Here is a 21,913-nt window from a genome sequence, read left to right as displayed (position 1 = left end):
ACTGTAGGGAACAGGGAATGTCTGCTCTGTATCCTGTGCAGGAGGGAGGAGAGCAGTGGGGTACCAGATGCTAAATTAATGATCAGCCTCAGCTCATTCATGCCTTTTTTCTTGTACCCTCATCCCTCATAGCCCTTCACGGGGATTCTGATCCATTTGGTGACTGCCCCTGGCTGGGATGGGACAGGGGGAGCAGGCAGGGGTCTCAGGGGATTCTGATCCATTTGGTGACTGCCCCTGGCTGGGCTGGGGTGGTGGGAGCAGGCAGGGATCTCAGGGGCTTCTGATCCATTTGGTGACTGCCCCTGGCTGGGATGGGGTGGTGGGAGCAGGCAGGGGTCTCAGGGTGGGTACTCAGGCTTCTCCTGAGATGAGCTGGGTGTTCCCCAGAGCTGCTGCTGACCCTGCTGTGTCACTTCTGTCTCAGCCTTTCTTCAGGCTCCTGAACCTGCGCAAGCTGGGCCTGAGCGACAATGAGATCCAGAGGCTTCCGCCCGAGGTGGCCAACTTCATGCAGCTGGTGGAGCTGGACATCTCCCGCAACGGTGAGGCCATGGCTGGGCAGGAGCAGTGCCCAGACCCACTGTGCTCCCCTGCCCTCCTGCTGGGGGAAGCTGTGCCTTTCTTGGTGCTGGGGGAAGCTGTGCCTTTCCCTCATTGCTGGGAGAAGCTGTGCCTTTCCCTCTGCTGGGGGAAGCTGTGCCTTTCCTGGTGCTGGGGGAAGCTGTGCCTTTCCCTCATTGCTGGGAGAAGCTGTGCCTTTCCTGGTGCTGGGGAAGCTGTGCCTTTCCCTCAATGCTGGGGAAGCTGTGCCTTTCCCTCAATGCTGGGGAAGCTGTGCCTTTCCCTCAATGCTGGGGAAGCTGTGCCTTTCCCTCAATGCTGGGGAAGCTGTGCCTTTCCCTCAATGCTGGGAGAAGCTGTGCCTTTCCCTCTTGCCCACTGTGCTGGGGAAAGGTGTGCCTTTCCTTCCGTGCTGGGGGAAGCTGTGCCTTTCCCTGGTGCTGGGGAAGCTGTGCCTTTCCCTCATTGCTGGGAGAAGCTGTGCCTTTCCCTCATTGCTGGGAGAAGCTGTGCCTTTCTCTCGTGCTGTGAGAAGCTGTGCCTTTCCTCTCCCTCAGTGCTCCTCAGCTCTGACATGTTGCCATGTCTCAGGCTGCCACCACTACCTGCTGTCCCATTTTCTCAAGCCTCTTTTTTTCTTTCACCTGTTTTTTTCCAGACATTCCAGAAATTCCTGAAAGCATCAAATTCTGCAAATCCCTGGAAATCGCAGACTTCAGTGGGAATCCTCTCTCCAGGTAGGAAGGCACGTGCAGCCCATTAGTCCAGCTGAGAAATTGCACATTGTGCCTGACTTTCTCTGATCTTCATCTTGTAATTGTCTCCCTGTGAAGCCAAGGCTGGGGTAGCCCTGTCTCTTCCAAAGCTGCTCTCCTGGCAGTGGAACACTTGGTGCTGGAGGAGCTGGGGTGAGCTCCATCCTCGGGGCCTGGGGCTGTGGGTGATGAGCTGCTGTTTTGCTGGTGTAAACAGTGAGGATTTCTGTCCTCTTGCAATGAGTTTGTCACTCCCTTTGCACTGGTCACAAACCAGAATGGATGAGGGCTTGTCCTGCAGAGGAGAAAAAGCCTGCATGTCATGCTCTGCACCCTAGAGCCCCTTTTTGGCCCCACTCTCAGCTCTTTTTGGCCCTTCTTAGCCCCTTTTCCACATCTCTTATTCAGAACTGAGGACAGCCATGCTTTGTTCCCCGTGTTTGGTTGTTTCCCTCTTACCTCAGTGCTCAGAGCTGTGCCCAAGCAGGAATCTCTGGTTTGTCTTTCAGTACCCTGGAGCTTTTAACACATAAAGTTGGGATTCTGTGTGGCTCCCCTGCCATGCTGAGCCTCATTTCCAGGCACTGTTCTCTTGCTGCAGGGGTCCCTGCAGGTCCCTTTGTGGCCTCAGGTGTCCAGGTCCCTTTGTGCTCAGGGCAGGTGCTGCCCAGGTTTGAGGCACATTTAACTGTGCTCCCTCTCCTGGTCCCAGGCACTGCTGGAGTGGGACAAGCTTCCCTGGTGGTGACAATCCCTGTACCACAGGAGTGACCAGCACTTCTGCACCAGGTGTTACTTGTCAGAGCTTTTTCTGCTCAGTTCAGATGAGTTGGGGGGGTGGGTGCTGAGGGGGCTCTATGAGCTGCCTGTGGAAGCAGAGGAATTTCCTCCAGGAATTTCCTTCCAGGGCTTTTCCCTGTTCTGTCACACATTGGGTCTGCTGTGATGGTGCTTGGTGCCGGGGAGTGCTGCAGTGTCATCTGCAGAGATATCCTTTGTTTTGGGCACTTGGAATGCTTGGGAGCACTCATTTCTTCAAGTCTAAATGCTCCCATGGCATGATTTAGTCTGGGACTTGTGCTTAAGTACTGCAGGGCTGAGTTTGCCATCCTGGGCAGGTAATGCCTGGTGCAAGTGTGTTTTGTGGTCTGGGAAGCAGAACTTGTCCTGGATCAGCATCCAGGGTTGGTGATGGTCCCGGTTCTTCTCCTTTCCACACCTTGATGCCAATTGGGATGAGATTGACTTTGGTGGATTTGATGTTTTGGGGGATTCTGTGCTTTGCACGCAGGATTAACGGAGTCTGTTCATATTCTCACAGGCTGCCTGAGGGCTTCACCCAGCTCCGGAGCCTGGGCCACTTGGCCTTGAACGATGTGTCCCTGCAGAGCCTCCCCACTGACATTGGGAAGTGAGTATGGCCTGTTGTGGCAGCCCCCTGGGGAGGGGCTGGGGTGGGGACACCTTGCTGCTGGCACGAGGACAGTGGCAGGGCCTGGAGGGACAAGCCAGGAGCAGCTTTGCCCTGGTGCTACAGAGAGCACCTCTGAGCCTTGGTTTGTTAACAGACCTTCCTGCTAAGGTTCCTGTCCTGCTCCCAGCTGCTTCCCCTGCTGTGGTTGTGGCACAGCAAGGATTGATCCAGTCTTCTGAAATCCAGTTTTTCCCTGTGTTCTGAGTGCCCATTTGCCCCTTTCCAAGCAGGTGTGGGCTGCCTGACGATGTTTGATTCAGATTTCTGCTGCTGGCCAATGGCCTCGTGGGGTGCAGTGCCTCTCCCATGGGGTTAGGCTTTCCTCATGTGAGGGGTTTGACCTCTTTGGGCAGGCAGTCCTGTTGTGGCAGCGTGTTCCTTGTCCTGAGTGTGGGCACAGTGTTGTTCCTTGTGACTGCAGCAAGCACCGTGTCCAGCAGAGCCATTTACATCGTGTTTCTGTTCCCCATCTCCATCCACGTGTGCACATCCATGCATTGCACAGGACACAAGGGGTGGTTCCAAGGGAAGGGAGATGAGCAGCCCCTTGTATCCCTGAGCCCTGTCCAGTGAACCTGGCTTTCTTGCTCCCTTTTCTCTTGCAGTTTGGCAAACCTGGTGACTTTGGAGCTGCGTGAGAACCTGCTAAAGACTCTCCCCACGTGAGTGTCTGTCTGGGGGCTGTAGGAGTCTCCTGCCTGGTCCTTCTGCTGCTTCCTCAGGGACCAGTGCAGGCACCATCACTTGGCTTGGGAGGGCTCAGGCTGGGCACAAATAGGCTGCATCTTGCTGGATTTCCATCAGTTGGGGTGAGGATGGTCCAGGGCTGGAGAGCAGCAAAGGATGTTCAGAGCCTGTACTCAGCCTGTGTAAGGATTGATTTAGAATAGACAGGATTCCCAAAAAAAGCTGCTGGAAATAGTGAGAACCCCGTTTTTCCTGAAGAGGTGGAGCAGGCAATGGATTCTTTTGGAAAGAAGGAGAAAACTGTGGATGGGGGTGTAGGAGGAGCTCTGTGCACAGTGAGGTTTCAGGATTTGAGGAGCAACAGGATACAGCTGAAGGGTCCATTTTGCTTCTGAAATCTGTTCTGTTGGATATCCCTGCTGGTTGTTCTGGGTGGGATAACTGCCTCCCCTGCAGCAGACAAAAATAAGCCAGCAAGGGAGAAGAGGTAAGTGTTGTTCCAGGTTTTGGAGTCAGGATAGGGATGAGTTCCAGGCAGGGAACATGGCTGGTGGAGGTAATGCTCTCCAGTGGATGGACGTGGAGAACTGTCCCGTTGCTGCTTTAGTCTTTGCTCAGGCCCATCCGAGTTTGTTGAGTTTTCTGCCCTCCAGCAGCTCTGTCAGCTCGTTTCCTGCCTGCTTATGCATCCCACTGATGATTCCCCCAGCTTTCCTTGGATGTCACTGAAAGGATTCTGCTGACTCCTTTTTGAACAGCACTTTGGGGCCACATGAACTCCTCAGTGAAGTGTACAGCTGTTGTCACCTGTGCTCAGAGCTCTCTTACAGTGCCTGGCAGGAGCTCAGTTTGTCTGCTGGCACTTCCCCCTGTGGTTACAACCTGTGGGAGCACAGATCAGAGTCACAGATGGCCTTGTCTGATGCCAGTCAGCAGGTTCCTTGTGCACAGCAGCAGCACTGGTTCCTATTTTGGGAATTCACACAAAGCTGACACGAGGGGGCAGCTGAGGTGGTCCCATGTGAAGTATCACCACAGAGGACAATATGGGTTAGAACTCCTTATCATGGAAGCCCAGGATGGGTTGGGTCGGAAGGGACCTTAAGGCCCATCACGTTCCAGCCCATTGCCTTGGGCAGGGACACCTTCCACAAGAGCAGGGTGCTCCAAGCCTCGCCCAGCTTGGCCTTGGACACTTATTCTGGGCTGAGAACTGGCAGGCAGGGGGAGTTGGGGTCCTGGTGTTGCCCTTCTGTCTGTTCCTGTCCTGGGTCTCTCACAGGCAGGTGCCACAGCTGGCTTACACCATGTCAGCAAAGAGGTGCAGCAGCTTCATCCAAGGCTGAGCTTCCAAACTGCAGAGAAGGTGTTCCCAATAACTTTTGGCCATCTCAGAACCACCAAATCTCTGGAGTCTTTAGAATTCAGTCTGTGACCACAGCCTTTGGGTTTTTTGGGAGATCTCTCTTGCTCAGTGCTCCCATGTTGCCCTTTGGTAGAGCTGGGTGCCATCCAGCAGGATGCTGGTAGTGTGCTATGAGGTTTTGGTGGTTTTCATTGGAGGGTTAATCTAGGCTGGATACTCACTCTGTAATGCAAATTCAGCTTGTTTTCGTCTTTCCCCAGTTCTCCAAATTCTGTTTTGGCATGATTTCCAAAAGCAGAACGTGGATCTTGAAGGCCAAGGTAGTTCTGAGCAGAGGTGTCAGTCAAGTACAAGATGGCAGTCCATGGCCAAACCCATTTCAGTGATGCTGTGGGGTTCTCTGCCTGAGGCCCTGGGACTTACTGTGGCTGCACATTGTGCATAAGAACAGCTCTAAATGAGATCAGGTGACCTTGCCAAAGAGGAGAATGGCTTAAGCAAGAAATGGCTGGTGCTTTGTTCCCAGTGGATGGATAGGTGGGCTTCAGTGCTGAGAGTTTGGAGCACCATAATGCATCGGGTCCTTTTGGTATTGTAGAGCTTCTTGAAAGATCCAGCTTGCAGTGACCTTTGTTTGCCAAAATTCCATGTAATTGGTCAGTCTTCAGATGTTGACTGAGTTCTGGAATGGTTCAGCTTGTGATCACCCCTCATTTCTCCCATGCAGCTGGGATGCTGCCAGAGACTTGGGAAGGGCAGCTCTCCTGGGTTCTTTTGGAATAGTGGAGGGTGGTCTATACTGAGGCCTTTTGCCAGATGTCATCAGTGTGGGTTGCCCAGGTCTCTTGTTCCTGTTTTGGGAATTCAAGCTGTGTAGGTGCAAAGGGACAGTCAGGGCTGCATCACCTCCAGACGAGTTAGAGTTGGTGTACATTCATGGTGAAGGAGTGCTGTGTAACAGGATCCTGTAGGTGAAACTGTTGATAAACCTTTGCTGGAGTTTATCTCAAAATCCACCACTGCATGCAGCAGGAAATTAATTTTCCTGATAACCCAGATGTGTTTTTACAGCCTGGCCCAGGCAAGACAGCTCCCTTTTATTGCACCCCCAACAGGCTTGGTTTGGGTGGCCTTGAGAGGTGGACCTGTTTCCAGAGAAATATGGGGATTTCTCTATTGGAACGGTTCCCTAAGAAGAGAAGGAAGCTGTTCCTGGGGAGTGGGCAGGGCTGGCAGCTCCACCCTGGCACACAGTGTGCTGAGAGTTTGGATCACCATAATGCATCAGGTCCTTTTGGTATTGTAGAGCTTCTTGAAAGATCCAGCTTGCAGTGACCTTTGTTTGCCAAAATTCCATGTAATTGGTCAGTCTTCAGATGTTGACTGAGTTCTGGAATGGTTCAGCTTGTGATCACCCCTCATTTCTCCCATGCAGCTGGGATGCTGCCAGAGACTTGGGAAGGGCAGCTCTCCTGGGTTCTTTTGGAATAGTGGAGGGTGGTCTATACTGAGGCCTTTTGCCAGATGTCATCAGTGTGGGTTGCCCAGGTCTCTTGTTCCTGTTTTGGGAATTCAAGCTGTGTAGGTGCAAAGGGACAGTCAGGGCTGCATCACCTCCAGACGAGTTAGAGTTGGTGTACATTCATGGTGAAGGAGTGCTGTGCAACAGGATCCTGTGGGTGAAACAGGGGATAAACCTTTGCTGGAGTTTATCTCAAAATCCACCACTGCATGCAGCAGGAAATTAATTTTCCTGATAACCCAGATGTGTTTTTACAGCCTGGCCCAGGCAAGACAGCTCCCTTTTATTGCACCCCCAACAGGCTTGGTTTGGGTGGCCTTGAGAGGTGGACCTGTTTCCAGAGAAATATGGGGATTTCTCTATTGGAGCGGTTCCCTAAGAAGAGAAGGAAGCTGTTCCTGGGGAGTGGGCAGGGCTGGCAGCTCCACCCTGGCACACAGTGAGGGGCAGCAGTGCTCTGGTGGAGCTGGAGTAGATGGGTCACACTCGGCTGTGAGGACAAACGAGCACCTGGACCATGTCAGGAGAACCCCCCGTGGGTTTGCGGGACTGCAGGGCTTGCCCACCGCAGGTGTGGTGTGTGGGGTGGGTGTGGACAGGTCCTGTGCAGTGCCTTCATCGTGAGCTTCTGTCTGTACACGCTCCCTCGGCCGAGACATCGGGCCGCTGTTGTCTTCCCTTCCCCTCCAGTAGCATGAGCCTCCCGTCTGGGGAAGCTGAGGCTGTGGAATTGTCATTCCTTCCTGTCCCTGCAGCTGTGTGCTCCCCTTGCCCCCCACACACGTCCTGTCCTCTGCTGAGCACCTCCTGTTGCCTGTCAGTCCGTGCCCAGGTCCCTGTCCTCGCTGTGAGCAGGCAGCCATGGGAAGGTGTGGCTGCTCACCTGCTGTGCTTTTAATCCAAGGGTGTGTTGTGGTGGGAGGAGCAGAGGGCAGACTGGTACCAGTGGGACTGCTGGAGCCTCTGACCCAATTCCCTGGGGTGAACGGCCTGGCCTGGGGAAGGGACCAGCTCGACAAAGTGCTGGGCTCAGAGGGACCGTGAGAAAGGTCAGGAGTGCCCCACCTGCTTTAGGAGTTACTGGAGATCATGTGATTTGTGCAATGTGTGTCCCAGATGCTAACCTTCCGCTCTTTATTTCTTGTTTTATCTCTCTGTCCCCTGTGCCTTGCAGCTCCCTCTCCTTCCTTGTCAAGTTAGAGCAGTTGGATCTCGGTGGCAATGACCTGGAAGTGCTGGTAGGTGAGGGCTGGTGGGGAGGGGTTTGGGTGGTTGGCAGGGGCAGATCCTGCACCTCGCTGCAACTGGGTTTCCACCTGAAATGTAAAGAGATAGACCCTCGGGTTATTTGGGGAGATTCTGGTGTGCCCAGCATGGCCCAGTCATCATTCCCAGATGAATTTTCTCTTCATGTGTCAGCCCTTGTGTCTTGTGTCCTGCTGGCCTCACACACTGCCTGCCCTGTCCTTTCCAGCCTCTGGGATGGTAATTCTTCCTGTCTGGCTGGCAAGGATCTTTCCTTTCCAGCAAGACTCTGGTGCTTCCCTTCTCTGTCCTGCACTGCCCCCAGCTGTTTTTCTTCTCATCCAGCTTCCTGCCTTTCTGCTTTCTGATGTGATTTCTGCCCCACAGAGTGCTGGGCCATTCCGTGTTGTCCATGGCAGTGAGGGTAGCCCAGTGTGGGGCTCTCTCCATGGAGGGCTCAGCATGTGGAGAGCAAGGGCACAGTCTGAGTTCAGGTTATCTGGGCATTTGGGGACACCCCATGATATTCTGTAATTTGCAGCTGTGGATTTAGCTGTTACTGGGTCTTCCTCATTGTGTTCTGGAAGGGTCTTTAGCAGAAACTGTTCAAAGCTGGCAGGCAGAGGTGTTCAGGCAGCTTAGCTGTGCACAGGCTGAGCTCACCTGTGAGAACAGGTGTGTGACACTTGAGCCATGCTCCAGTGGGGCCAACTCCAAACCCAAGTGCTGATTGCTTGGGGGGTGTGGGGTGTGAACATGTGTCTGTCACAGCTGATGGTGCCACTGGGTCATCCTGAGCTGGCCAGTGGTACCCAAATGTTTATTTTCATGTCTGAGAGGAGGAAGATGCATTTCTTCCGTAAGGCCAGAATTTCCAAACCCCTGGAATCATGGAATCATTTAGGTTGGAAAGAGCATCTGAGGCCACTGAGTTCAACCACTCTCCCAGCATTGCCAAGGCCACCACTAACCCAAGTGCCACATCCACACAGCTCTTAAGTCACCCCAGGGGACTCCACCTCTGCCCAGGGCAGCCTGTGCAAGGGCTGGACAGCCCTTTCCAGGAGGAATTTTCCCAATATCCAACCTGAACCTCCCCTGGCACAACTTGAGACCGTTTGCCTTTGTCCCTTGTTCCCTGAGAGCAGAGCCTGAGCCCCGCCTGGCTGCACCCTCCTGCCAGGGAGCTGCAGAAAACAAGATCTCCCCTGAGCCCCCTTGTGCCCCAGCTCCCTCAGCTGCTCTCCATCAGAGCTGTGCTGCAGGTTCAGTTCTGCCTTGCCTGCTGACACAGTCCTGCTGTTGCAGTCCGTGTTTGCCCCTGGAGCTCCTGCAGCCATCCCAGACATTCCCAGACATTCCCAGACATTCCCAGACATTCCCAGTGTGCTGCTCTCTTGTATTGATCCCTGGGCAGTGCTGGCAGGGGTGAGAGGCAGAGCAGTGCCTGGCTTTGCAGAGTGGTGTATTTGCACATCCTCGAGCAGCCCCCTGTCCCTGGAAGGGGCTGATGTCCTGGCTGATGTCCTCACTGTCCTGTCTCTGCAGCCGGACACTCTGGGCGCGCTCCCGAACCTGCGTGAGCTGTGGCTGGACCGGAACCAGCTCTCAGCCCTGCCACCGGTGAGTGTCTGCTCAGCACACACCCCTGCCCTGCCCTGCCCTGCCCTGCTGCTCCCTGAGCCATGGGCACACATCTGTCCTGCCCTGCCCTGCTGCTCCCTGAGACATGTGCACACACCCCCCTGCCCTGTACTGCCCTGCCCTGCCCTGCTGCTCCCTGAACCATGGGCACACACACACCCCTCCCCTGCCCTGCCCTGCCCTGCTGCTCCCTGAACCATGGGCACACACACACCCCTCCCCTGCCCTGCCCTGCCCTGCTGCTCCCTGAACCATGGGCACACACACACCCCTCCCCTGCCCTGCCCTGCCCTGCTGCTCCCTGAACCATGGGCACACACACACCCCTCCCCTGCCCTGCCCTGCCCTGCTGCTCCCTGAACCATGGGCACACACACACCCCTCCCCTGCCCTGCCCTGCCCTGCTGCTCCCTGAACCATGGGCACACACACACCCCTCCCCTGCCCTGCCCTGCCCTGCTGCTCCCTGAACCATGGGCACACACACACCCCTCCCCTGCCCTGCCCTGCCCTGCTGCTCCCTGAACCATGGGCACACCCTGCCCTGCCCTGTCACTCCCTGAGCCATGGGCACACAGCTCCCTGCCCTGCTCTGTCACACCCTGATCATGCACCCCCCTGCCCTGCCCTGCCCTGCCCTGCCCCGCTGCTCCCTGAGCACACACCCACCCCTGCCCTGCTGCTCCCTGAGCCGTGGGCACACACCCCCCTGCCCTGCCCTGCTGCTCCCTGAGCCATGGGTGCACATCTGTCCTGCCCTGCCCTGCCCTGCCCTGCCCTGCTGCTCCCTGAGCCGTGGGCTCTCCTCTCTCTCCAGGAGCTGGGCAATCTGCGCCGCCTGGTCTGTCTGGACGTGTCTGAGAACAAGCTGGAGCAGCTGCCCAACGAGGTCAGCGGGCTGGTGGCACTGACGGACTTGCTGCTGTCACAGAACCTGCTGGAATGCATTCCCGATGGGATCGGTGAGTGCTGTCAGCTGGGGGTGCTGCAGGACTTCCTTGGCAAGAAACAGAAACTTGGCTGTGCCAGGGAATCAGGGATTCATGGACACAGGCACGGCCATCGAGGGCGGGAGCAGTGGGTGGGACAGGTGAGCAGAGCTCTGCAGGACACTTCAGGTGCTTCATCTGCATCAGGCGTGTGTGAGGGCTGTGACCAGGCCTTGTTATCAAGATATTTTATGAAAAATCCTTTGCTAGGATTTTTCCCTCCTGAGGAGCTGAGGGCCTCAGGAAAGAAATGTAAACAATAACTGTCTGCTGCTGTGGAGTGCAAGAGGTGCATCTGTGATTGGCTCTTAATTAGAAACAACTAACATCCACCAATCAGCTGGCTCGGACTTTCAGGGAGTCACAAGTCTTTGTTATGCATTCCATTCTTGTTCTTTCTAGCCTTCTGATGAATCTTTTCTCTCTATTCTTTTAGTATAGTTTTTAGTATAGTATTTTAATATAATATATATCATAATATAATAAACCAGCCTTCTGAAACATGCGTCTCCACACATGGGACACCAGACACAACAAGGCTGGTGGGAGGAAAAGCAGAGGCTGCGTGGTTGGGTTGTGTGGTCCTTGATGGGATCACAGCCAGGTGAGTGTAGAGCAGCATCCTTCTCTCTGGGTGCTCACACCTAACTTGTCACCCTGGCCAGGTCAGCTGAAGCAGCTCTCCATCCTCAAGGTGGACCAGAACCGGCTGACAGACATGACAGAGTCGATTGGGGACTGTGAAAACCTGTCTGAGCTCATCCTGACTGAGAACATGCTGACGGTGAGTACACAGCAGCCACCTGCCTCACAGAATCACAGAATTCACAAAATCACCGGGTTGGAAGAGACATTAAGATCATCAAGTCCAACCCAGCCCTAACACCTCAGCTAAACCCTGGTACCGAGTGCCACATCCAGTCTCTTTTTGAACACATCCAGGGATGGTGACTCCACCACTTCCCTGGGCAGCCACTCCAGAACTTTATCACTCTTTCAGTGAAAAGCTTTTTCCTCATATCCAGCCTAAATTTCCCTTGGTGCAGCTTGCGACTGGGTGCTCTGGTTCTGTCAGTTCCTGGAGAAAAGCCCAACCCCACCTGACCACAGCCACCTTTCAGGGAGCTACAGCCTCTCCCACGCTGTTCACTGCAGCCAGCTGCAGGGGTCCCTTCCCTTCTTCTGCCCTCCGAGCTGAATTCCTGAGCATGCTCCAGCTGCTTCCTAACAGGTTCACCAAATTCACACGTGTTTGGAAGCTGCTTTCTCTCACTGACTTTCTTCCCCTAAATCATTCTCTGGGATGGCAGGGATGCTGGGATTGGCCATCCCAGCTGACAGGTGCAAGGCTCCATCCCAGGCTGCATTGGTGAGGGGTTTGGGATGGTGTGATTGGAAATGGCCCTGCTCCCAACTGCCTGTGATTTGACTGGTAAAACATGAGGATTGGGAAGGGGCAGATAAACACAAGGGAAGTCTTGAGCAGTGGTGCTTGGAGTGTGCTGTGTTGAGGGGAAGAGTTGGCACGGATCAGTCTATGAGCCTGAGGGAAAACCTGTCCCAAAGATGTCCCAGGAACGTTTTCCCAAATGCGTCTGATGGGATGGAAGGCAGCTTGTTCCCAGACCAAGGGCTGTGTGCCTTTTACCTGTGCTGCCCTTCCCTCTTGCAACCACTGACTGGGCTCCTTCGCAGGCCTTGCCCAAGTCCCTGGGCAAGCTGGCCAAGCTGACGAACCTGAACGTGGACCGGAACCGGCTGACGGCGCTGCCGGCAGAGATCGGAGGCTGTGCCAACCTCAACGTTCTGTCCCTGCGCGACAACCGCCTGGCCCTGCTGCCCCCCGAGCTGGCCAACACCACCGAGCTGCACGTGCTGGACGTGGCTGGCAACAGGTGAGCAGCACTGCCAGGCTGCTGGCTGCCTTCTGGGCGTCTGCCTTTGAACAGACAGGTGTCTGCTGAGGAGGGCAGGAGCCTCCCCTGGAATGGAACATGTAAACCCCTTCCCTCTGAATTGTTGTAAATTTGAAATGAAGGGACTCTCAGGCAAAAATAAGGGAGAAGGAATAACTGGTTTTTATTAGGGAAGAAAATACAAGTTTTAAAGCTTCCATTTTAGCTTTATATGTATTACTATATTCTAAAACTAAATTTTAAAACATTTATAATAAAACTATAATATATATTTTTAATATTTAATTATTATTAAATTATGTTATTTTTTATATATTAAAATGATATAAATTATAAAGATTATATAATAAAAATAGTAAATAAAACTATGTTACTAAATTCTAAAATTCTAAATTTTCTACTTTGTGATATTATATACTTTTAATCAACTATATGCTTGTAATCTCAGTGTTACCAGTTAATTTTGGAAGTCTTTTCTATGGCCTCAGGTCAAATGTAGTGTTCTCTTGGGAGTGAGAGTTTGTTAGAGTAGAAAGTTTAAAACTCTTAGTATCTAGGACTCTGACAGCTGCTGAGGGAGGAGCTGGAGCTGTGTGGATCCCGGGATCCATGGTGTGGATAGAAATCCAGCAAAATTCGCAAATTTCTGGCTTGGCAGGCCACATTCAGCCGGGGTTAGTGGCCACAAACAGGCCATTTTCCAAGGGAAAAAGAAATCATTTCCCCAGGGTCTGGGCATCAGATGAAAGATGGCATTTGGGGCTCTGAGGACTTGCAGGCTCCTAGTTTCTGGCAGCTTTAGTTTTGGAGAAATCCAGCAAATCTGGAGAATTCCAGGTGTGGAAGAGCCCAGGCTGGTTGCTGAGGGCTTGAGCTTTGCCTCTGAAGCCCTGCTCTGAGTCACCCAAACACAGGGTGGAGGAGAGGCACAAGTGTGAGGGCACTGTGTCCTGTGAAACAGCGACCAGAGGAGATCCCTGGCTCCTGGCTGCCTTCCTCCCCCAGATTTTGTGGGTTTGTGGTCGGTGCCAAAGCCTCGTCCGTGGGGGGTGGGTGCCTGGAGCTGTTCTGAGGTCCTGTGGTTCTGTTTGTGGGCTTGGTGGGTTTGGGAGCAGCTGGTTCTGTTTGTGGGTTTGGGAGCAGTTGGTTCTGTTTGTGGGTTTGGTAGGAGCTGGTTCTGTTTGTGGGTTTGGGAGCAGTTGGTTCTGTTTGTGGGTTTGGGAGGTGTGGGAGCAGCTGGTTCTGTTTGTGGGGTTGCTGGGTTTGGGAGCAGCTGGATGCTGACCAGAGGTTGTGGAGGGAGCATTCCATACACTGGTCTGTGAGGGCATTGTTTTTCTGTTTGTAAACCCCTCCACACTGTTGGAGGGAGTTGTCCTCTGCTGAAGGCTGGTGAGGATGGAGTACTGGAGCCCAGTCCACAGCCAGGGACAAAACCAGCTGTTCTAGTGGGAACAGGACTGGGGGATCCACAGCATTGTCTCTGTCCCTCTCTGTTGAGGTGGGGCAGTCTGGAGCTGAGGTGAAGCTCCTTCCTGACCAGCTAAGTTTAACAAGCAGTTGCTCTTCTCTTTTGCAGGCTGCAGAACTTGCCCTTTGCTTTGACAAATCTTAATCTGAAAGCCCTGTGGCTGGCAGAAAACCAGTCCCAGCCCATGCTGAAATTCCAGACCGAGGATGATGAGAAGACAGGAGAAAAGGTTCTCACTTGCTACCTGCTCCCCCAGCAGCCCTCTCCCAGCCTGGGTAAGAACCTGCAGCACAAGCGCTGCCTGCAGAGCCTCGTGCTCTGAGGGGGCTGAGGCCTTGGACCTCTCTGCTGGGCTGGGCTGTCCCTTGCTGTGATTCCTGTGGCAGATCCAGGCTCTTGTATGGATGGATCTGGGGCACCTTTCCCAGGCAGTGATTGTTAAAACTGAGGAATTGCTTTCTGCCAGGTGACAACACCCTGCAGCCTCATCTTTGAGTGTTCTGCTTGGATCTGCTGACCAAGCAGTTAATTTTCACTGTCCTGTCAGCATGGAATTCCTGCCTGAATTCTGCCTTTTCCTGCACTCCTTGGGTAAGGAGTGCTAGAGCTGAAGCATCAGACAGTGCTGTGGAGACTGCTCTAGGTCTGGTGGGAGATGTACAGGAGGTGACAGGATGGTGAGGCCACAGCCTTTGTCCTCAAGGCCTCTGATGCCATGGGCAGACCCATGCACCCTAGTGGGATAAGAGCTGACTTCCATCCACATGTACAGCCCTGCTCTTCCCAAAAGGAGCTCCCACTCTGTTCTCTTCCCCCCCAGAGAACCTGCTGCAGAACAGCGTGGATGAGAGCTGGACAGACAGCAACTTAAACAGAGTCAGTGTGATCCAGTTCCTGGATGAGCCCAAAGGAGACGAGGACGAGGAGTCTGGAGCTGAGAGACGGGTAAGGAGCTCCTGGAGGCTTGTTGGCTCCCTGTGGAAGCAAGGGACAAGCTGAGTTTCCAAAGACGGGCCCGCTCTGGTGTCCGTGTTTTACACTGCTGTAGGCATGGGCATGACTTCCATTCTGAAGGGTGTTTGCTTCCCTGAGGACCCCAGCAGGAGTGGAAGGGAATGAATTCCCCTGGAGCCGTGGTGCAGAGTCGTATTTTGAGGCTCTTCTGTGGGAGTGGAGCACCCAAAATGTCAGAGATCCCAGTAGAGCGCTGTCAGGATAGGGTTTTAGGTCACCCCCACCATGGGGAAAGGCTGCCCAGCCAAACCCAGGCCATCCCCATCCCTCCAAGCATGCAGGCAGTGCAGCCCATTGTCAAGTCTTATCTTCTTTTTGCCAGGGTCAGGATTAAATGTGTGAGACAGGATTTCCTGCTAGGACTCAGATGTTTATTAGTTCTTATCCATGTTACAGTCTCACAAACCCTGAGTTCTACAGCACTTCACTGTAACAAACTAAAAAATGGAGCCCTATCTCTCTCTTTACAAGGCCTTTTAAGGATAAACTGTCCAATTAAGAAATGACACCTAAATTATTTTTACTTTTAACCCAATAACAAACCACCCATGGCCCGCAGTGTGGACCTTTTTATCCATTTACACAAAACCACCCAAGCCCATGGAGAAGAAGGTGAAGAAGGACCAGCCTCTGCCCTAAAACCTCCACCTTGTTCTATATATATTACTCTGTTCTAAACCCTTAAACTGTAAGTTTTCCACCCTGTGACATTACACACTTCTATTCAAATTACACACCCACAATCTCAGTTCTGTCATTCCATTTTGGAAGCTTCTCCATGGCCTCAGGTCAAAGGAGTGTTCTCTTGGGGGTCAGTGCCTTTCAGCACAGAAAGTCTGAAATTTTCAGCAGCCAGGTTCCAGCAGCCCATGCTGTGGAGTGTTCTGTTAGTAAAGTACTAAACACTGTAAGCAGCCTCAAAACCTGCAAGAGGTGGTTGTGCTTCCAGGGCAGATGCAAAGGCCAGGACAGAAGTTCTCAGCAAGTGCTCTGAGGGTTTCAGTCTCCTGCAGGACTTTATTCCTTTTTAGTTTATGGAAAGCCATCCTTGAGATCCGAGTCCTTTAATGAATGGTGTTGGCAGCTGTCCTGGCAGTGCATGTGTGCTGCTGGCATTGGGAGCTTTGGGGTTTTTTGGAATTGTTCTCAACATTGCGCCTAGTTTTAGAATGCTGGTTTTCTTGGTTTTCTACCTGGGATGGAACTCACTAAGCAGCATCAATTCTGCTGCATTTGGGCTTGTCAAGACCTGTTGAGTCCGAAGGAGTTAGGAAGACATCCCAAGATTTCTCACCTGTGTTCTGGAGAAGTTTCTGTGTCGAGAGTTTTTGATTTACTAAGCCTGAAACACCACTTTAGACTTCCCAGCTCCATCATTCTTCCCAAAGCCCCTGTCAGCTGGGGGGCAGGATGATAGAGAGAGCTGTCAGGGCTCCCTGCCTCTGTTCTTTCCCATCCCAGCTGCAGGCTGGGGAGGGCCTGGAGCAGGTCCTGCAGCCAGAGGTGTTGGTGGTGTGCCTTTGGGGCTCTGGCTCTGATAAAGGTGTTAGTCACCTGCAGAGGGTCATGGCCTGGTGTCTGGGTTAGCAAAGACAGGTGTCTGCTGGGGAAGGAGGAGCCTCTCCTGAAATGGAAAATGTAAACCCCATCCCTCTGAATTATTATAATTTTGAAATTAGGAGGCTCTCAGGCAAAGATATGGGAGCAGGAATAACACTTCTTTACTAGGAAAATTAAAAATGCAAACGCAATAGTACAAAAAAAAAACCCCGAAACACTGACAGAGTCAGAATAGGAACTGACCTGCTGTGTGTCAGGGTGGTGGCACAGTCCCATCCATGGGGGCTCAGCCCTCCTGCAGTGCCAGCTGTGCTTCTGCTGGAGCAGGGATCCTGCACAAGGGGGGAGTTTTCCTCTGGAGCTCCAGGGCTGCTGGAGATGGGCCTGCTCTTCCTCTGGGAATGCAGGGCAGGAGAAAGCTGCTCCTCTGGGAATGCAGTGGGCAAAGGCTGCTGTGGTATTCCCAGGGTCAGTTTCTACCCAGGTAGGAATGCTTGGCTCCTTTCCAGTGGGATGATGGAATTTTATCAGCCATGCAGGGACACTCACTGGCCCATTAACAGAAGACAATTAATAATTAATGGCCCATGAACAGAAGCTATCTCCTGGAGGGAGAATCGGTTGTGGAAGAGATGAAGAAAGCTGCCCAATGAACAGGAGATAACTGCCCCACCTCTGACAGATGGTGGTAGAATGCACACATACCTTACCACCCAGGACCCCTGGCAGTGCTGCCGGGCTGGAATCCCCTTCCTGAGGGTTTCTCCTTGGCAGGGCCTGCAGCGCAGAGCCACCCCTCACCCCAGCGAGCTGAAGGTGATGAAGAAGGTGATCGAGGTGCGGCGCAGCGAGGTGAACGCTGCCAAGGCTGATGCCAACCCCAGCTCTCCCAACTCGGAGGTGAGTGCTGGTCCCTGGGGAATGGATGACCACAGAGAAGGGTCATGGAATGGTTTGGGCTGGGAAGAATCTCACTCACCGCTGAGTTCCACCTCCGTGCCATGGCAAAGACATCTTCCACTGGGAACTTTTAGCTTATCTAGGAAATGAGGTGGAAAGGGCTGATTTTTGGGAAAGATTGGGAATGGATTGCCTGGGAAGGTTGGGAATCTGCCTTGAGGTGTCATGGGGAGCCTGTGAAATAGAGCAGGAGATAGAACCAGGAGGCAGAGAACAGTGGAAGGGGAATTGTGTGTGTTGGTACCAATTTTACAGCACAGGGAGAGGAAGAGAAGGCTCTGATATTCCCAGTAAATTAGAGTGGTGGGAATGGAGTGCTTGCAGGAGGCACCTTGCTGCCCTGGTGGGAGCTGGCAGTAAATCCCTGCACAGGAGGTGGAGCAGGGTGCACCCAGTCGCACGGAGGGAGCTCAGGGGGGAAAGCTGTGGGCAGCCCGAGGAAAAGCTGGCTCTGTTGGTGCTGCACTGCCACCTCGCAGCAGTCTCACTGCGCGGCTGGCTGCTCTGGGTCCCACCCTGAGCACCACACCGTCTCCCCAGGAGAAGAGGCTGAGCGCCACGTCGAACCGCAGCGAGGACTCGCACGTGTCCGCCAGCACGGCCTCCGTGGACTGCAGGGCAGAGGAGAGGGAGCGGGGCTGGCCCAACGGGCAGCTGCCCGACCTGCGGGAGCCGCACAGGGAGGCCAAGCCCCGCGCCGAGCAGGAGCACAGGGACGCTGCTGACCCGGAGGAGGAAGATGTGGAAGTGGAGTACAACGAGGTAGGAGCCTGGGAACTGCAGCAGGGTCATGAGGAAAAGGGAAATGTTGATGACTCTCTGTGTGTGGAGACACGAGGCTTGACTCTATTTCAGAAGGCTGATTTATTATGTTAAATATTATATTAAAATACTACATTAAGACTATATTAAAAGAACAGAGAGATCAGAAGGCTACAACAAGAGCAGAACAGAATAGAATAACAAAATCCTGTGACTGCTCACAGCCTTGGCACAGGTGGCTGTGATTGGTCATCACCATGGAAAACAATCCACATGGACCAATCATGGATGCACCTGTTGCATTCCACAGCAGCAGATAGTAATTGTTTACATTTCTCTCCTGAGGCTCCTCAGCTTCTCAGGAAAGGAAAAATCCCAACAAAGGATTTTTCATAATACCATAGCTACAGGGAAAGGCGCTGGAAGTTTCAGAGGAAGTGGGAAATAGAGGTACAGGTAAATGGATGTGGGATTTGGGCATCGCTGGAGGCAGATCCAGGCCGTGGGAAGGCAGTGCAAGCAGAGGCTGAGGCAGCTTGTGGGAGCCTGGAGTAGATAGTGTGGGAGCCAAGCAGGCTGTGGGAAAGCTGGAGGGATTGTGAGGGGTTTGAATGCCCTCCATCCCTGGAGCTGACAGAAATGTGCCTGGGGAAGGTGTGGTTCTGGAAAAAGGCAGGGATGGGGAATGGGAATACCTTCCTGCGTTGTGCTGGGCACTCCAGCAGTGACACTGCAATGGGGAAGGTGTGGTTATGGAAAAAGGCAGGGATGGGGAATGGGAATACCTTCCTGCATTGTGCTGGGCACACCAGCAGTGACACTGGCCTGGGGAAGGTGTGATTATGGGAAAAGGCAGGGAATGGGGAATGGGAATACCTTCCTGCATTGTGCTGGGCACACCAGCAGTGACACTGGCCTGAGGAAGCATGGTTATGGAAAAAGGCAGGGATGGGGAATGGGAATACCTTCCTGCATTGTGCTGGGCACAGCAGCAGTGACACTGGCCTGGGAAAGCATGGTTATGGAAAAAGGCAGGGATGGGGAATGGGAATACCTTCCTGCATTGTGCTGGGCACACCAGCAGTGACACTGGCCTGGGGAAGGTGGGGTTATGGAAAAAGGCAGGGATGGGGAATGGGAATACCTTCCTGCATTGTGCTGGGCACACCAGCAGTGACAACTGGCCTGGGAAGGTGTGGTTATGGAAAAAGGCAGGGATGGGGAATGGGAATACCTTCCTGCATTGTGCTGGGCACACCAGCAGTGACACTGGCCTGGGGAAGGTGTGGTTGTGGGAAAAGGCAGGGATGGGAATGGGAATACCTTCCTGCATTGTGCTGGGCACTCCAGCAGTGACCCTGGCCTGAGGAAGCATGGTTATGGGAAAAGGCAGGGATGGGGAATGGGAATACCTTCCTGCATTGTGCTGGGCACTCCAGCTGTGACGCCGGCTCCGCCTGTGTGGGAGAGGGGTCACAGGGACTGCAGGTTCTGTGCTGCCACCCCTCTGTTCCCCGAGGCTCACAGCAAGTCTGGCTTTGCTGTCACAGCCCACCGTGCACTTCGCCGAGGACACGCTGATCCGCAGTGAGGATGAGGATGAGGACGAAGAGCGGCCGTTCCCAGTGGAGAAGCAGAGGCTTATCCGCAAGGACACGCCCCATTATAAGAAACACTTCAAGATCACTAAACTGCCCAAGCCAGAGGCAGTGGTGGCACTTCTGCAGGGGCTGAACAGTGATGGGGTCCCCAAAGAGGAAGAGGAGTTGGGAGGCTGCAATAATAACACAGAGCCCAGGGATCAGGAGGAAGCGTGGGATGAGGATGACAGAAAGAATGGAGCTCTGTCTGCTCAGCCATCCGTGAAGGTAAGGTCTTGTGGGGAGGGGGAGCTCAGAGGGGTGCAGACCTGCCCTCTGCTCCTGTGAGCCAGCAGCCAGGTTGCTGTGCTGCTGAGGAAGGCACTGCCAGGAGGCTGCAGCACTCGGGGGTGTGCTGAGGGGGGCAGAGCTGGAGCTCACTGGGGCTCGTGGGGCTGTCCAAGAGCTGTGCTGTGTGGCTGTGCCTGACACCCTCACTGCATCCTCCAGGTCCTTGCACCAGCCCCATTCCCCGTGCTGCTGGGACAGTTCTGTCTCATCACTGGTGGGTTCTGTTCCTTCCAGCCTCCTCCTCACTGCTGGTTGTTGCTGCTGGTTCACAGGAGGATGAGCTCTGTCCCTGTGTGGATTCAGTCTCAGACTGGCACTTGGGCCACTGACACTTGTTGGCACAGTGCTTCCTGGAGCATGTCAGTGCAGCCAGGAGTGTGCCCTTCCCTGTGCTTCCACCCAGACACAGCCTGACGGAGGCTGCTTTGGGATTTAGGGCAGCTTGTGCTCTGAGGTTTTGGCCTTACTGGTTATACTGGGGCTTAAGAGATGGGCGTCCTTGGCTCTCTTCAGCTGAACCACCACGTTTGGCTAGGGGCACACAGAGGTTGCTGCCTGAGGAGGTTCACAGTGGAGTGGCAATACATGGATGAGGGACACCTCATGAGATCAGCCCAGCTCTCACCCCAGGACCTGAGGATTTTGAGTTGTATTTGGTGGGCAGAGGTCAGGACGTGGCTGGGTCTCCATCACAGTCTGACATCAGCAAATCTCAGGGGTGAGATGTGGGTCCCTGGAAGGTGCTGCAGTAAAACCTGCTTCTGCTGTAACTGCACGTGCTCCAAGGTGCTGGGGTCATTCCCATCCCTGCTGGGGCTCAGGTTGCCTGGGGAAAAGTCCTTTCCCTCACTTTCCCTCAGTGGGTGCCTGCCTTGCTCTGTTTGAGCCAATGCAGCTCCTCTTGTGCTCCCTAGGGGTGAGGGCAGTTTTCCCACTGCTGGTGAAGTTCCTCAGAAGGAATGTTTGAACCTGTCCCAAGTCCCCTTCATCTAAGACCTATCATCCTTGGGAATGCTAAAATAACCCTGAAAAGGTTATTTTAGCTGGGGACTGAGCTGAGGAGGCACTGACCCACTGCAGAGCCTGTGATGCCTGCTCAGGGGTGGGGAACCTGTCAGAAATTACCCTGGCTGCCAGCTAAGCCTCTGCCTGGGGCTCAGCTCTCCCTGTGGGGCTGGGTTGGATGCCTGCTCCATGAAGACATTTATGAGCTGTGTGCCAGCAGTGGGGATGGATGCAGGGGGCAGTGTCCCTGGGCAGGAGGTGCACTGAAGGACAAGGCAGGACAGGCTGAATCCTAGAACCAGAGGGGTTTCTTGCAAGGACATTTGGTTTTCAGAAGAAATCCTGAGGTTTCCTGCACTTGAGAGCAGGATCCCAGGTGCCTGTCAGGGTGTGCTTTTTCACCAGAGAAAAGGATTGGTGCAGTTATGTTTGGGACTGCAGTTGTGTTTGGGACTGCTTTTTTTGCCGTTTTTCAGTTGTGTTTGGGACTGCTTTTTTGCAGTTGTGTTTGGGACTGCTTTTTTGCAGTTGTGTTTGGGACTGCTTTTTTGCAGTTGTGTTTGGGGCTGCAGTTGTGTTTGGGGCTGCAGTTGTGTTTGGGACTGCAGTTGTGCTTGGGACTGCTTTTTTGCTTTTTTGCAGTTGTGTTTGGGGCTGCAGTTGTGTTTGGGACTGCTTTTTTGCAGTTGTGTTTGGGACTGCTTTTTTGCAGTTGTGTTTGGGGCTGCAGTTGTGTTTGGGATTTCTCGTTCCTTGCAGCAGCTTGTGGCACCACAGGCTCCTCGGTGCTTCCTCCTGTGTTTAACCCTTCCTCCCTCCCAGAGTGACCTGGTGTGGAGGGGATGAGGTCAGCTAGCAGTGACCCTGCCTCAGGCTGCCAGCATGGGCAAAGCCTGCCTTAGGGGCAGCAGTGTGCTGGCACTTGGCACTCTGGCAGCCCATGAGCAGCCCTGCTGGGGTGCTGAGCAGGACTGGGGGCTGCTCTGGGGCTGAGGGGTCAGCCCTGGAGCTGTGCTCTGAGTGGGCTTGGCTGGGGGGCTCTGGGGCC

At 53.8% G+C, this 21,913-nt stretch overlaps 1 protein-coding gene across 1 annotated transcript in view; it reads left to right on the top strand.

Moving 5' to 3' along the window:
- Positions 1–415: 415 nt before the first annotated feature.
- SCRIB (scribble planar cell polarity protein) overlaps positions 416–21,913 on the top strand; it is a 90,859-nt gene continuing 69,361 nt past the window's right edge. The window contains exons 1-14 of the mRNA XM_041472260.1: positions 416–545; positions 1,223–1,301; positions 2,641–2,730; positions 3,399–3,455; positions 7,543–7,606; positions 9,162–9,236; positions 10,075–10,219; positions 10,912–11,030; positions 11,942–12,141; positions 13,742–13,908; positions 14,454–14,578; positions 16,982–17,107; positions 17,708–17,929; positions 19,480–19,797. Of these exons, the coding sequence (XP_041328194.1) occupies positions 512–545; positions 1,223–1,301; positions 2,641–2,730; positions 3,399–3,455; positions 7,543–7,606; positions 9,162–9,236; positions 10,075–10,219; positions 10,912–11,030; positions 11,942–12,141; positions 13,742–13,908; positions 14,454–14,578; positions 16,982–17,107; positions 17,708–17,929; positions 19,480–19,797 (1,821 nt within the window). The 5' untranslated portion in view covers positions 416–511. The remainder of the gene's footprint in view (positions 546–1,222; positions 1,302–2,640; positions 2,731–3,398; positions 3,456–7,542; positions 7,607–9,161; positions 9,237–10,074; positions 10,220–10,911; positions 11,031–11,941; positions 12,142–13,741; positions 13,909–14,453; positions 14,579–16,981; positions 17,108–17,707; positions 17,930–19,479; positions 19,798–21,913) is intronic.

This window comes from Pyrgilauda ruficollis, unplaced genomic scaffold (assembly GCF_017590135.1).
Source record: "Pyrgilauda ruficollis isolate IOZ18807 unplaced genomic scaffold, ASM1759013v1 scaffold287, whole genome shotgun sequence".
NCBI classification, from domain to species: domain Eukaryota; kingdom Metazoa; phylum Chordata; class Aves; order Passeriformes; family Passeridae; genus Pyrgilauda; species Pyrgilauda ruficollis.
Note: the sequence above shows the minus strand (reverse complement) of the source record. Positions and strands in the feature narration are given on the sequence as shown.